This window comes from Lutjanus erythropterus, chromosome 2, assembly GCF_056507025.1.
Source record: "Lutjanus erythropterus isolate fLutEry1 chromosome 2, fLutEry1.hap2, whole genome shotgun sequence".
NCBI lineage: Eukaryota > Metazoa > Chordata > Actinopteri > Lutjaniformes > Lutjanidae > Lutjanus > Lutjanus erythropterus.
In genome coordinates this window covers 38,441,728-38,458,369 of record NC_139318.1, presented here as the reverse complement: position 1 = coordinate 38,458,369, position 16,642 = coordinate 38,441,728, and the positions used below count along the sequence as shown (strand labels likewise).

General features: G+C 40.2%; 1 protein-coding gene across 1 annotated transcript; it reads right to left on the bottom strand.

The window, feature by feature from the left end:
• Positions 1 to 1,501: 1,501 nt before the first annotated feature.
• nmur3 (neuromedin U receptor 3) lies at positions 1,502 to 10,348 on the bottom strand. Its single transcript, XM_084745637.1, has 2 exons — positions 9,431 to 10,348; positions 1,502 to 2,223 (listed from the first exon to the last, which is right to left on the bottom strand). The coding sequence occupies exons 1-2, from the start codon at positions 10,272 to 10,274 to the stop codon at positions 1,793 to 1,795; spliced, it is 1,275 nt and encodes a 424-aa protein (XP_084601763.1). The 5' UTR covers positions 10,275 to 10,348; the 3' UTR covers positions 1,502 to 1,792.
• Positions 10,349 to 16,642: the final 6,294 nt, after the last annotated feature.

Sequence of the window (16,642 nt, the reverse complement as noted above, 5' to 3'; positions counted from 1 at the left end):
AGCTCAGGTGGCTGGTGTGTCGCTCCTAGCTAAAAGAGAGTCTGCAACAAAAACTGAGTACAAATAGAGTTTTTTTTTTTCTACACGGTTATATCATGGTATGGTAGCACTATTAGCTTAGTTTGTCGTTCATAAAGCAAATTAAGAGTTACAGGTATAAATTATAACTTCTGATGTGGCTATGCTGCGTTCGTGTGGCTGAGTGAAAGTTAATCTGGACTGCCACCCAAACCACACTGCATCGGTCCCGTCTGAACCACTCCCACGGGTGATGGGCCGCGGGTGGGCCCATGTCGCTCTTTCGGGCTGAGCCCGGCCAGGTCCTGTGGGCAAAGACCCAGCCACCAGGCCTGCGAGCCCCAACCCCGGCCCTGGCTCCAGGGTGGGGCCCCGGTAACGCCGATCTGGGCGACATAGACATCCCTGATCTTGAGTCATTCTGTGCTGCGTTCGTGTGGCTGAGTGAAAGATAATCTGAGCCACAACAAAACTCTGTTAAAATGTCACAGCAGGGATCATGTGAATTAGAAAAAAAAACGTAATTAATTTTACTGTTTGGCTTGAAGGGAGGCAGCGAGACAGTGAGGGATGATTTTCTGGTTCACATGAACAGCCCTGTTGCTCTGCAGGAAACTGTCTGTCTCACGCTCTCCTCCCTCCCTTTTCCCTGACTTTTGCCGTTCAGATCTGTTACTGACTGCTCATATTTGTGACTGTGAAGACAGCTGTTAAAGACAGCTGATTGTCTAAAATGGGCAGATAATATCACCTTGCATCGATTGCAGGCCCCTGAATCAAATCAAATTTAAATTGTATTGTGCCAAACTTTGTAATATCAGCAAATATTGTATCGTTGTCCAATCGATATAATACTATCAAAGATTGTGATTTACACTCCTAACTGGGACACATTTAGATGTATGTTTGTCCCACGCCTGTCTACAAACCAATCAACTGCCAGTATAGGCAGATTCATTCATCAGATTGGCACATGCAGGTACTTCGCCATAACATCATCGGGGTGCCCCCACTGGGAAATAGAAAACTGAAAACCCCATAGATATCAATGCAATTTTACATGATCAACAAAACGTGATCAAATGTAACAAAAACATGAACCTTGGTTCAGACTTCCAGGTGTAAAAGCACACTGAGTGAGACTTAAAGGGGCAATTGTCTCCAAAATCAAAAATACATATGTAACCTCCAACCTGCAGTGCTATGTATCCATCTAGACTGTGGAGATGTCTGCCTTCTCTCAAACATAATGTACATAAATGGTACTCGGCTTGTGGTGCTCAAAGCAGACACAAAAAGAAAGAAAAAATGAAAAAAACAGTCACATCTCTTTCTGGAAATCATGACCCGGTTACTGAAGAGTAAGTAACCAGGCCATGATTTCTGGAAAGAGATGCTCGTATTGAAATTTTCAAATGTATTTTTTTGCACTTTGACCACAATGTTCCATTATATTTAAGAGATGGCAGAAATCGAAAGCCGATATCTTCAAAACTATGTCTTTTTGATTTGGAAGTGAACTCTTCCTTTAAATGTGCTGGTACGTGGCTTTTGTGACCTTTTAACAGAGCCAGGCTAGTTTTTCCCCCTCTGTCCAGTCTTTATGATAAGCTAAGCTAACCACGTCCTGGTGGTCACTTCATATTTAACAGATATGACAGTCAATCTTGTCATCTATCTTGCAGCAAGACAGCATGCATGTTTATTTCCAAAAATGCCAAACTATTCCTTTAAATCATTTTCTGCTGGTAAGCTTAGTCAAATGAAATCTCAGTTAGAACACAGAGGTCTTGCAGGTCGTATCTTTACATGCACATGTGAGGATGGCAGTGTCCAAGCTCAGCGTCATGTTGGGGGACAGCAGAGGGATGAAAGCGTTGGAGTCCTTACCCTCAGCCTGAGCTCTGGAGCTGGACACGGAGGGATCCAGTAAGATCTTGGGGAACGGCGGCGAGTCTCTGACAGAGCTGTTGTCCTCCGCCTGGGAGCACACGAGTTCTCGGAAACACTCTCTGAAGCGTGTGGAGAGCAGACTGTAGATGACCGGGTTGACCGCTGAGCTGAGGTAGAAGAGGACGCCCGACAGGATGTGGACATACTGATAAATGTTGTGCATCAAATCGGTCCACTGGCTGATGGAACTCCACAGGAGCCGCTCGATGTGGAAGGGCGCCCAGCAGACTCCAAACACAGCGACCACGATCGCTAGAAGACGAGGCCAGAGACAAGAGAAAGACTGTTTTAAAAAGCATGTTGTTGTGGTGAAGGTTACAGTCCACCTCCAGTTGTGTTGTAAACAATATAAAACGTTCTGCAAGAAGAAAAAATGTTTCTGATGGGGTTTTTTGCAATAAGTTCAAGTACTTTGTTAAAATGGCTTGCATACAGCTCTACCCCTTGCCTTCATTTAGTATTAAAGCATTCATGAATATGCAAATAGTCCCCACCTTCTCCACACAGCCACACCCCCACCCCTCTCGCAGCCGTACCTGACTTCTCCTCTGTTTTGCCAGCAAATCACGGTAACAAGCTACATTCAGCTTCTCCTGTGGGCTGGGCAACATCGCTAGTGATATGTAAAGCGCCACCTCCTCAGTTAACAAGATTGGTTCCTCAGGTTTATGACATCATATAGTCAGCCTCACTGAATCTGTTTTGTTTTTTTTTAGGCTTCCCTTGCTCACTGCAGTTTCAAAGCAAGAAATGCTCAGACATTGTGCTCACAACTTATTTCACCCCTGTTATGTCTTGTAACACATGAAAAACACCACATGGCAAGATAACAAATGTGATTTTCACTGGAGGGAGTCTTTAAACACTGTTGATGCTCTTTTTTGTTTTCATGCGTTTTTGATGGAAATGGCGAAGGACACGTGGGGGATCCAGAGCCCTGATTTACTACATCCAGTTTTTGTTAGTTGTTTCCTGCAGCTTTGAAAGAAGAACTAAAAAGAACTTGGTCTGGGGACCAACAGGGGTCTTTGAGTGGGTTGTCAGGGGCAAAAGGAGGACGTTTTTTGAAAGGTGGAACAACAGAGGAAAAAACAGGGTTGCCTGTTTTGAAAAGTTACTCAGAGACGATTCTTTGAGGTAAAATCAAACTTCATGTCTGTGGTCTGATGTGCATCTATTGTGGAAGTCCTTGAGATGAAAAAGTTTTGAACTCTTTTGACCTGAGGGTTTTTGCTACTGCAGACTGGACTGGACTGGTTTGATCAGTAGTTAATGGTGCCTAATATTTACTAACATTAGAAAATACTGGATAGATATTGCTGTGCAACAGACATTACTGACACAGCTGAGCTGCAAAAGTAATTTGATTGATTGGTCAATTGGCAGAAAATTTTATCAGCAACAATTTTGATAATTAATTAATAATTTTAGTCATCATTCAAAGCAAAAATATAAAACATTTTCTGCTTCCAGGTGGTCTAATATGATTTGATGCTGTGGTTTCTCATAATGTGCCATCCAATTGTTCTGAAATCTCAATAGTGCCTGACAGCCTGTTACCCCAAAAGAAACACCAGAAGGCCCATTGCCCCCAAAGTTACACACATAACTTAAGTGACCCAACATACTTATTTTAACCCACATGATATTTTTCCTAAACCGAACCAATCCAGACTGTTTTAATTGCTAAACATATAGTTATTACAGTAACCATGACAACGAAGATAACCCGACTATGACAATGAAGGTCCACTGACTGTAACAACTCTGGAAGGCTGAGACTCAGGTGCAGAGAAACACACAGGAGGCAGAGTGAGGTTCAAACAAAAATCACTGTCTTTACTAGAGTCCAAAAAGGCAAACAAAACAGACAGAGAAAAGGCACAATCTTACAATCCTATAAACCGGCAAAGTCCAAACAATCCAGGGAGATTAACACAGCGAAAGCTAGAAGCAGAGTCACTGAGAACAAAGACAATCTGGCAAAGACGTGGAGCTGGTGGGGGTATATATAGACAGGGATGGTAAGGAGGGTAATCAGGGGCAGGTGTCGTTGATGAGAGGCGGGAAAACACAGGAAACTGAAAAGACACAAGAGGTGGCATTACAAAATAAAACAGAAAATAACATGACAAAATCCAGAATGTTACACTGACATTTGCACATTAAGATTAAACACTCCAGGGAGACTTAGGGTGTGTATTTTTGGAATAAGTCCTTGGAGCAGTGGACCTTTTTTTTTTTTTAAGTTCGGCTGTCAGACAAATGTTTTTTTCGGTCCATTGGGACATTTTTTTAATTTATTGTGTTTTTGGAATAATGGTCTGTCAAAACATTGGGCAGTCACATGTCAAATATGACAGTAAAATGATTATCTTTGTGTGTATGTGACCCAAATAAAACAAGCAATTTGAGCGCATCTTCTTGGGCCGTGGGGAGTTCCGACATTCTTCATTATTTTGTCAGTCAATCAGGTAATCAGGTAAACAACTAGGGGATTATTAAATAATTAAAACAATTAATAGAGGCACCTTTGAAGCAACTGACTGAAGAGAATAATCCTATAATTGTAATTGCCACAGTGGCCACTGTTACTTTTACAGCCACAATTCAAAAGTGACCAGCAGACAGTTTTTGCCCCCAAAAGAGCCTGTTTTAGATATAATGTAGAAGATCCAGTCATGTACATTTACTTTAACTCTAAACTTTAAGACTAAACTGAACACAAAGTGTCCTGATGAACACAAACTTATGGATCTGATGTTAATTTCACTCATGATGAGCAGCAGAAGTTGCTCAGCATCACTCTTACATCCCTGTCCTGATAACCCGTGACTGATGCTCTGTGGTTGCTGTCAGTGAAGGAGGTGCAGCAGACGCAGGCTGTTTGGCTGTTTACGGCGGTGAACATATGGCATCAAGCTAACTGACGTGGCTTTGTTGAGAGCTCGGTGGGACTCCAAGCAGCGACAGATATTTATAAATGTGAGAAATGCAAACGTTTTTAGTTAGTTTCTCTCTTTTCCAGACAACAGTTGTTGTTGTGAGATTTGCTTGTTTACTCCATATCGAACAGTTGTTTCAGTTTTTCTCTTTAAGTACAGTTTAATGGTTGAAAAAACATCCAATTCCACGCTGACAGATTCACATTTGCATTCTGTATCATCTTGTTCCAGCTGATGTAACCACGGTATGATGTTTACACTCAGAGAAATACTCCATTTGATGCAATAGCTGCATAATTAAATCAAATGGAAATATTCCAACTGATTTGTGCATCACTTCATTCACATTTCTGCAAAATTCTGTCTGACTCGAAGGCTATTTTTGGAAACTTTGTAATCTCCACTAGAACTTCAGTACAATCGTGTGGGTTTGAAGAAACTGGCTGCACAGCGTGAGTGTGAACCGACTGACGCGCACTCACAGGTAAGTGACATTTAAGGACAGAATACTGAAACAAAAAGAGACAAAATGCTTCACACTGGGAACAGCTTCAGCACTAATAGATAATCCTGTTCTGCAAAACATACCAAAAATAAAGCACCCAATTTAAGACCCTTTTCACAGCAGCCACTTTGACATTAAATAGTCTGGTAAACACAGGTGTTAGCAATGATGGTAATTAAGGTTCATTCAGGTCAAACAGAATCAGGGTGCTGCTGTTGTGCATTTTGGTTCACTGGAAAGACTCTCCTACACTAAATGAAACTGAAAATGAGTGCAGCGGCGCAAATAGCAAGTTGGAGCCACAGACGGTATATTAAATAGGTTGAAATTTAATTTTGAAGCGAGTTGTTTCCCCCCTCCTCCTCAGACTTGAGGAAGCTCAGACAGGCTGCAAGAACATCGCAGGAGCACAAGATGATGGTGTAATTTGACAAACACTGTAAGTTGCTCAGCTGTTTATAACTGCCAGCTATCTGTCAGTGTAAAGTTAAGCCTGTTATCCTGAAAACAAATGCTCTGGAAATAAGCACTCTGAAGTTGTATTTCAGTGACTGCCTGCCAGACTCCATTAACACATTGCTCAATTTAAATTTATTTCATAATGATTTTTTGCAACTCATAAACAGACAGCTATTCTGAAAACATCTGAACTCTAATATAGGTGAAATGGGAAAACAATAACACAAGTTATGAGATAGAACAGAAATTTCAAAGATGCTAGTAGCAGCATTATTGTCAGAGTAGCAGGATTTCTCCTTTAATGAGCAACATAACACATAAGAAAAAACAAGACTTAGACTCTACAGTCATGCTAACAATGCTGTGAGGCTGTAATGCAAAAACAGTGATGATGAGCAGGTTTACCATCTTAGTTTAGCCTGTTAGCATGCTAACACTTACTGATTAGCACTAACCCAAAGAGAAGCTAAAGGCTCTGCGGGGATTTTTCATAATACAGCAAATATTTGGAAACAATTTTAATTATAAATATTGTAATTAAAATTTAGATCTCATGACGGCACTAGAGGAAATTGTGAGGGATAGCAGTTCATCATGATAAGGAGATGAATGCCTGAAACTAATTTAATGGCAACTCATCCAGTGTTTGTTCAAATATTTATCCTTAGTAATTCAAAACTAGCAGCATCAAGACTGAGTGTGTTTTGAATAGGGCTGTTTATTGGCAAGAATCTGCCGATATGATACGTGTAACGATACAGGGGTCAGATTCAACATATTACAGTACTGTGAGCACGGTGATAAAATGGTATTTCTTTCAATCTAATGGACCAGTTGCACAGCAGACATTCTGACATGTCATACTAGAAAACTCAGTACAGGTGTACTAATGAGTGTTGCGTTCCACTTCTGTTGTGCATGCTGGCTCACTGTCACTGTTACTGAGACACTTAATGGAACTGAGCCGAAATGACTGTTATTAAGTCCACCTGTGTTTTCCTGGTCTGACAAGTCGAAATGTCTGCTGTGCGACCGGTCCATTCTCAGAAAACTGTCATATAAAAAACATTTAAAACACTTTACTTTTGCATGCAATCAGAGCAGTGAAGATAGGTGACAACACTGCCATCTAGCGGTCAGGTGTTTAAACAACACAGAAAGAACCACTGCGACGAATCTCTGCAGGTATCAAAATATGATACAGTGTTTTTGAGAATCAATACAGTATCACAAAACATAATATCACAATTGTGTATTGATATTTTGTTGCAATCTTCATTTTGACTGGCACCATAAAATAAAAGGTTTCACCAGAGTCTGATTATTATATTGTTAAATTCTGATGATGGCTTTAAAAATACCTGACATTTCCTGTGAAAATACCAGCTATGCCTCAACCTTGGCACATAATATATAAGTTTTTGTGGGACTCTAACACTTACACAAAGAAACTAATTCAGATGAATCAAGTGTTCAGGGACTTTAAAATGACTCCTGCTGCAGGAATTCAGCTTATTTTATTACATGTGGTGAAAGAATTTTTAATGACGAATGTTTCCAACCCATCAGCCCATTCTTCAAATACCAATGTTTTTTTCACGCAACCAGTAACCTTGGCGTCTGACACACCAGACTTTTGGTAACCTCACTGTAAATGCATCTGCGTCAGGTGACATAGTATAAAGAGGGAGAATGTCCGTCTGTGGAGGTTCACGTCCTGGGTTGAAACCAAATGCAACGTTATCTAAACCTTTAAGTTACATAATGTTGCATGCTTCATGTGCCTCGTGTCATGTGACTTACATGACAGAATGTACAGAATTTAACCCACCTCTAATTGCTGTAGTAACTGACCCTTCACTAAACCCCTCCTGCAAACAGCAACTGTCCAATCATAGCTTAGCAACTGTAACTAGGCACCACAGATCTGTTGAGCTTTGCATTGTTCTTCACGTTGAGCTGGTGTGCGTGGTGCTAACAAGAGCAATACTCAGAGTCTCATGAGTATGGACAGTCTTCGCTTTTGTGTAGTCTTTCAAAGAGGTAAAACACAACAGCAGACATATGAGGAATGTCTTCCCTAACGTGGGCTGCAAATGTTAGCATGTCCAGCTAACTAACATTAGCTTTCTACCTCTGCAGAATGTATGGCTTATTCCCAGGTGCTAAACTGTGATTTGTTACGTGGGAACAAGGGACAAGGAGGATGTGGGCCGGTGCAGAGTCAAAGTGGGTTTACGACTATGCATCTCTCTCTGGCTCTCTCTCTCAGGTCTAAGTTGGGTTAACTCATGGCATGTCTGACAGAAAATTACACAAAGTGATTTTTGCCATCAGTCTGTGCCACCATTGTCACTGTAAACTGTAAACTAAAGCTTGACAGGTGTTGCAACACTATCTAAGGAGGACTGGGCTTCAAGCAGGGTCCATTATTATAGGAGCAAAGGAGGAAGTCAGGTGACATTTAGGCTTGTGTGAAACCAAAAGCATAAGAAATCATTTATTGTCTTTTGGAAGGAGTCAATATTTACATCCGTTAAATTGAGCAAAATGTTATTGGAATCTGGCAGGCAGTCGCGTATTTTCAGAGCAGTGGACCTGTTTTTCATTGCCTTCTCCCAGTTTCCTGCCAGGGTCACAAGTCTCACTCTTTTCACACCTTTTTCCAAAATTTTTTTTTCCCCTTTTCATTATCACGACATGTCTCCAGCACTGTATGGTGCTTTACAACAATACAGCTCCGCGTGACGTGGAAGAGCTGTTTGTGCAGAAAGAGAACAGAGGGGTCTAAGAGAAGGAAATTTTCAAGCAAATTTGACACATCCTGGAAAAAAAGAATTCCTATTTGTTATGGAAAGAGTCAAAGGAAAGGGGCACAGAGCAGCCTAATTAACATACCCTTAGAAATACCTCTTCAGGCATCTGTTTGCAAAAGAAAGTCACTAGCGTGCAGAAAATGAAGTCTCCCAGATGCTCTACTTTAGTTTTGAAATCCTCTCAACTGTAGACTGTGTATTAAATAGATTGCTGCTCCAACTTATTTGAACAGCAGAACTCATTTTTGGCTGTGCGATAATTTTGGCGCCTAAACCTTTTCAAGATGTGACTGTTTCACAACAGTAAGCATGTGTTAAAAGGGCCTTCTGGCAGAAACATTGCATGCAGACTAAAAGGTACCTTGTGTACCTTCATGAGGCACTGGTGGGCGTGACAAAGAAGTATTTGATGATGGAATGATGTTTCAAACTCGAATGAAACTCCTCATACAGAATGGACTGATAAGACAGAACAAAACAGATGAATTATCTACGAACTATGCTAATGCTGTAAGAGAAATCTCATCGAGCCACAAAGCTTAGAAGATGTGCTACAAAAACACTCCCTCCAGAATACAAATGATCCAAACACAGAACTTCAATCCCTTCTGCTCTGTGTTTTCCTTGTGTTTTGTGTTTGGGAACATGTCTTGGCATTGATAACGCAGATTAGAGCGGCTTTCACAGTAATGCATGTTTTCTGAAGAGATGTAGAGATAAAGAAGAAAACTCACAGAGCATCTTGTTGACCTGCCTCCTGCGCCCGTTCACCGTGATCCTCCCCCGGGTGTTGCTGCCACAGTTGCTTCCCAGACTCCTGCTGTGCTCCTGCCGTTCTCTGCCCAGATGAAGCCCCATCACCAGGTAGAGCACGCTGATCACGATCATGGGCACGAAATAGAAGCAAACGGTGGTGATCTGCATGACCATGTTATAGATCCACAGGGGCTTCAGCACAGTGCATATGGCCGACTCCTCCATCTTCTCTGGAAGGTAGAAGATGCCGTGCAGCGAAGTGTTGGGGATAGCGCAGATCATCGACACCAGCCAAACGATGGTGATAACCCGTTTGGCGTGCTGGTTGGTTGCAAGGTACCGCGTTTTGAGCGGGTGCAGCACGGCTATGTACCTCTCCACGCTCAGAGCTGTGACGTTGAGGATGGAGGCGAAGCAGACCGTCTCGAAGAGGAAGGTCTTGAAATAGCAGCCGCCCTCGCCGAACGGGAAGGGGTAGTTCTGCCACAGGTCGTAGATCTCCAGGGGCATCCCGAACAGAAGCACCAGGAGGTCCGACACAGCCAGGCTCACCAGGTAGAGGTTGGTGGGGTTTCGCATCTTCTTGTGCCTCGCTATCACCGCACATGTGAGCGCGTTACCAGATAAGCCGGTGAGGAAGATGAGAAGGTAAACGGTGGTCACAGGGAGGAAGAAGGGAGATCGTTGTGGACCCAGGATTTCAAAGAGGTTGACATCGGTGAATTGATCGTTGGTGTAATTCCCACTGGTGTTCAACATCATGCTGGTATTGTGAAACAGTTTAGACAGATTTGAAGGGGAGCCCTGCAAAGAGAGCTCCATTTCAGAGAGAAAGACTAGAGACGCCAAGACATCCTGCGCTGATTTCTTTGTTTCATCAACACCGGTGGCCAGCTACAAAAAGAAAAATACATAGATGAAGCACACAGTGCTCTATGGTGATTCATTTTGGGGTCAAACTCCAGGTTAACATTTCTCCTTCATGTTTCATCACTTTTGCACTTTTCAATTTAAACTCAGTGATTCATATAAAATAAATAAAATTCAAATAAACACTTTAGTAGGGATTGGTCACTGTATAATTACTTATTAACTATTGTTTCAACGCTTGATTAACAGGTAATAAAGGTGTTGCTAAAAGAGACACTACTGCTATTGCTGCCCTCTGGTGGTCAGGAGTATTAAAACTTCTATCAATGATACAATAACATAAAACATTGACAGCTGCCACTAAAACAATATAGCTAGACTGAAATAATACAACTTAACTTAAATAAATAGTTTTGTGTGCATTAGAAAGCGAATAAAAACAATCATTTAATACACAATAAAATTTATAATGCCGTAACTGGTTAAAACAAATCGATTACCTTTTCAGAGAAGTAACTGGTAAATGTAACTTATTACTAATTACAGTAACTTGCCCAACTCTGTTTCTCAAATGTGCATACCAGTGCCCCTATAGGTACTGTGGAGTACTGCAGGGGGTGCATGAACTTTTTTTTAAAAATGTAAAAAAGCCGTTGTGCATTATTGCTAAAATAATTATCATATAATAAGTTCAATAAAAATATAATTTTAGGTGCATTTTTTTGTTTTTGTTCTGCCAAAAACTGTCAGCAGCTGTAAAGCCTCACATAATGAGAAAGCAGCAATCATGTTCACTGTGAGGCAGGCAGCAGAGCGTTGATACTGACTGACAGATTAAAATCAAGAAAAGTGAAAAAGAAAGGAAAAACAGAGCCAACAAAATACAATCAGTAATGGAATTTACTTCACTGAGCTGACACTGACGGAGAAGTGCTGTATTGTACCTACTTATATACTATATACTTACATTTTTTTTTTCTACCAAAAATGTTTTTTGCTGGTCAGAGGGTATGTGGCTGAAAAATATTTCAAAGGGGCATATTTTGGAAAAATGAGTTTGAGAATCACTGCTTTAAGAGATTTAAATATTTTTCACTGATTAAACTGAGGATATTCTGAATAAAACCAGAGACACATCTCTCGGGTTGCAACTAATGATTATTTTCATTAGTTTAATGTTGCATAACTTAATCCGGGCATCAATACAAAACCTGAAGATATTAAGTTCACAGTAATGTATGAGAAAGAAAATCAGCAAATGTTAAAATTTTTGAAGATGAAATAAGAGAAAATTTTGCCCTTTTTCCTTGAAAAATCACTCGCTGATTGTTATTATGCTTATTATAACACTTTAGCTTTTCTATTTTGAGTAAATAGAAACTAAAGAAGCAGTTCTGCTGATCTCACAGCACATGAGGAGACTCCAGACAAACTGCTGCAATAAAGAAACTGCACCTGATTTTCTCTAAATTACATTCATTTAACTTTTTTTTTTGGCTTCGGACACCACATGACAGAAGACATTTTCTATTGAAGAAACAATTTAGTGAATGAAAAGAAACAAATTAGTCCCGCGGTGAAATGGCAGAATCCCCATGTGGGCTGAAGAATATTGCTTTAGCTGCCAGACTAATATGCCTCAAATTATTCTCATCAACTGGCTGGATGTTGAAGGTAATTGGCATTACACGCGCTGCGCTAATAAATGCTAATGACTTCTTCAGGAAGGTTAATTATGTCGCCACATGGCTCATGCATCATCCTGCAAATCCAAGGTTATATTTTGTGACTAATACGGTATGAGCTGCATTGTTGGAATTAACCTTAAAAACCTTATCCTTAAATGGTCCCCTAATATTTCTGTCGGGAATTACAACCTGACAGTGATCTAACCGTGACATTTAACTGCCTTTTAATTGGTTTCTTTAAGAGAAAATGCATGTAAAATGTTCAGAATTGCCATTATTTTTATTTAGAGGAGTTTAAGATTGAGTAAGTGATTTGGTAAATGGTTAAACACGCAAACAATGATGTAAATAAAACGATTAAATGCTGATTATTACACTATAAGAAGCCTGTAACTTTTATTGAAGTCATTTACAGTAGTAATAAAGCTCACCTTGACGCTGCTGCTGTGCTCTCCGCTCCTTGTAACGCGCTCCCTGTCTGCTCATGGTGGAAATGAGGAACAGATGAGGCGAACAAACAGAAACAGCGAATGCAAAAGTTGTTGGAGGCGCCTCTGGTCGCTCCAGAGCAAAGCAAAGGAGACAGACAGACAGACAGACAGAGGGACAGAGGGGTCCACAGAGGAGACAGAAGGACTGAGCTGCAGCCACGTCCCCCTTCACACACAGATTGAACTGCTGAGATGTAAAGAAGGGGAGAGAGAGAGGCAGAGAGGGGGAGACAGAGATCATACACTCTTTATCCAGCCTATATGGTCTGGAAAAAACACATAAAAATATTGCAATTTATATATCTAGAATTGCAGCTAATTAAAATCTACTGTAACACTACTTTTTTAAAAGATAAAATGCTTTTGTGAACAAAACATTAATCATGAAACATTAAGGACAGTACAAAAATGGGGATCATAATGAGAGGGAGAGGAATCGCTCATTCTATTCGTAATATTAATTTGATATCTATAACACTTATAGCACTTATTTTCATAATTGATCATTGTTATTTATGTTATTGATATGATTGGCATTTGCTCCATTAACCAAGTAGTTGTTTGGTCTGAAAATTGTGAAAAATGTTGCTCACTGTCTCCCAAAGCCCAAGGTAACATCCTCAAATATCTTGTTTTGTCCTCAGCCCAAAGATAATCAGTTTACTGTCACAGAGGAAATTAAAAAAAAAAGAAAAAAAAAAAGGATTTTGTTGATTTTGGAGCCCCCTGTGGACAAAAGCAATGGTTTCCCCACTATGTTGTCAAAAATTAAATTATCTAAATTAAAAGTCTCTTCAACTGGCTGAAGTACCGCTCACTGTAATTATCAGAGAAAAATAAACACAGGCTTCTTTCATCAGATTTCAAGTAGGCATTAAGAACAACTACACAGAAACAGACAGTCTTCTTATGGATGGTCTTGTTAATTATGCAGGTCATCAGTGATAAATAGAGAATAGTTTCATAACCAGTTAAAATTCCCCGTAGCAGCTTTAAAAAATAACTTAAAACAGATTAATCAATTATCAGAACAACTCATTGATTATTCGATTAATTGTTGCAGGCTATAATAGGCATGTTTAGCAGGTCTTTATTCAAAGATAGAGAGTGGTTTTATTTTCCCTGTTTTTTTACATTTGCCATAAACGTATTATTCTCTGGTACCTGGGGGAGAGTTTTGCCGTTTCATATGAGAAAGCCTGTCACTGACTTACTCTGTGAGTGATGAAGTTACACCACTGGTCAGTCGAGTGTTGGAGTTTCCCTCCTGGCTGTTGCTCTTTCAAAATGAAAATGTGACAAGCAGCAACATCTGGAGCTGAATAGTGATGTGGAGGTTCCAGGAGTTATCCAGAGTCAGGTCCTGCTAAGATGGCAACAGCCAGAGCCACCAGCTACTAAACGGCCATTGTTTTTTTTAAACACCATCTTTGATAGGTGTAAACAGTCCAGAACAACTTCCGCAAGAGGTAACGCTCGACTCAAGAGGCACTGTCACTTTTGGCCTTGTGTTGGAGTCACTGAGTCGAGCATAAACAGAAATAAAGCTTTGCCATGAGGCAAGTGTCCGTCATGAATACCACCAAATAATTTCATCTCAAATTAAAAGCCTTCTTGTAATGGATACTGTATATGGTTCGGCCCTGTGCATTTGGATGTGACCATGTCTTGTTTTTAAGACAGGGGATAGAGATTCAGTTTCATTGCCAGTTAAGATTGTGAAATGGTTGCAGTGTGTTTTAGGTTTAAACAACAAAAGTACCTGGTTAGGTTTAGGAAAAAATCATAGTTTGGGTACATAAACAAAAACATTTTGTTGTGACTTATGTAAGTTTAGTAACTTAAGGGACAGAAACCCCAGCCTACTGGGTATAAGTCCTGTGTTTGTTTGATCCACCAATCATCCCAAGTACCTCCATATGTGGACTACCTCACCTGACTTCCTCCTTTGTTCCTGTCATAATTACTACAACCGCTAGAGGTCGCTGCCCAACGATCAGAATAAATATGAGTTGTAATTTACCATAAACAAGCTTGGTCCAAGAAGTGTAGAGCTATTCCTTTATGTACCCGAGTGCACCTATGATGTGTGCATGCATGCACAAACACTGGCTTCTACAACCGTGTGCACTACAGAGACTTCCAGTGGAGAAGGATCAATATCCATGCTGGCAAAGTATTGTGAACCTGATCCTTTAAATGTGCACAGGCCAGCTGACAAACATAAGCCTAAAGCTTTTGTGGCCCCTGAGGTTTTGGGCCCCCGGGGCTGTTACCTGCTTTGCTCATCTGATAATCCAGCCACATGCCTACATAAGGACAAAGATTTTGAGCCAAAATATCCAAAGAACTTTATTAAGTGCCCTCCAGATGTGCAGAGTGACACCTTGACTGAATAATTAAAACCAAGAGCCCCAAAAATAGAACAGCCAGAACATTTTATGAGGGCTGCAGAAAAGAACTTCAAAATACTAAGAAATACTCCAGTGGAGACTTAGCTTTGTATCTGCTGGTTGGAAATGATTAGAATTATAGGAGCAGACAGATGTTTAAAAGCTTGACAAGAAGAAATTACTGTTGGTAACATCGAGTTTCACAAGACGTTTCCCACAGTCGCATTTGAAAATTAAAGTGTGTTATCACAATTTCATACTACAGCAGCCTCCGTTTAATCGAGCCTCCATTTAATGGAGGCTGCAAAACATTGTGTGGCTTTTAGCATCTGGTTTACAGAGTCATTACAGGAAGAAGACAAGAAGTCTTATCTTTAATGTAGCGGCAATTAAAAACCAAACAAACCATAATTGAAGCTGGTGCTCGTTATGTTTTCTAATTAATCAATTTTTAATAAACCCATCTGTCTGGTGGAGTTTTGTGGCTGCAGACGTCGTCCTTGCATGATGAGATATGTTGATCATGTTATCACGGATGATGTTGCTGACACAGGAAGTGACAGGTTTTACACCATGTTTGTAGACATCAGCAGATTTCCATAAACAGCTGAAAGATCATCTGTCCTTCTATGAGAGCTGACTAGCTTAGATGCAGCTCAGCTTGAGGCGCCAATTTGCAGTAGATGCTGGATTATCTACTGAATAATGCAAAGAGTTTACAACAGCACACACATACAAAAGTGTGACAAGTACTAGGGGTTAGACAAGAGTGCATGCCAAAAAGAAAAAATACAGAGTTTGCACACTAGATGATGCTCCAGTGGCCATTTATTAAAATACTACGATGCGTCCCCACAAAGAAACCTACATCATCATCAGCATTGTCTTTTGGGTTGAGTGTGGTCGGTCCATATTTAAAATTGAGCTGTATTTAGTCAGTCCAATTTTCCCAATTAGCCCAAGAACAGACGTTGAAAATTGGGTTTTGTTTAGTGCATCCGATTGGATCCAATTCTTTCCCAAAAATAGAAGGTGGAAACTGTTTAGTCTGATTGTCTTGTCAACAACATGAAAAAGACGTTTTCATCTTTCAATTAAAGCGGACATTGAGGGAATAGTAAAATAGTTAAATAGCTGTCTTCAACATGGAAACATTTCGCTTTCAACCAGAATTAAACATTTCTTACTGACTGACTGACGAAGCCATTTTATCAATGTCTTTTCAACCAAATTTTGCTGGATGGATGTTGTTTTGGGCTCAAGCCCTTCTACAGACAAGTGACCTGTCCAAACGGGTCACTTGACAGGTCACGTGATTACCAAATGTTAAACCAAAAACAAAAATAAATAAAATAGTACACTTAAATGCACTTAAAGATGCAATAACCGAACTATCGGATAAAAAAAAAAAAAAAAATCACCATTTAATGATATATTGAGTACAAAAAAAACACATGTTAGAAAAGCAAACTGCATATAAAAATATATAAAATTTATTCAGTAGGTATTCTGTGATTCTGAATAATCCCAGCTGATTTTGAACACCCTGTCATGATCAAAGTAATTAACTCACGCTTAGTTAAAAGCAGCAGGTTTAATCCTGAAACAACTGGTTGCAGCTCAGACGTCCTAATCTTATTGCCTATTTTTTTGACACTGTGAGTAACTCAGCATGTCAGAGTGAAATATGTGTTCACTGTTCAGTGTTTAACTTGTGGTACAGAAAGCAATTTAAAGCTGTATGCTTG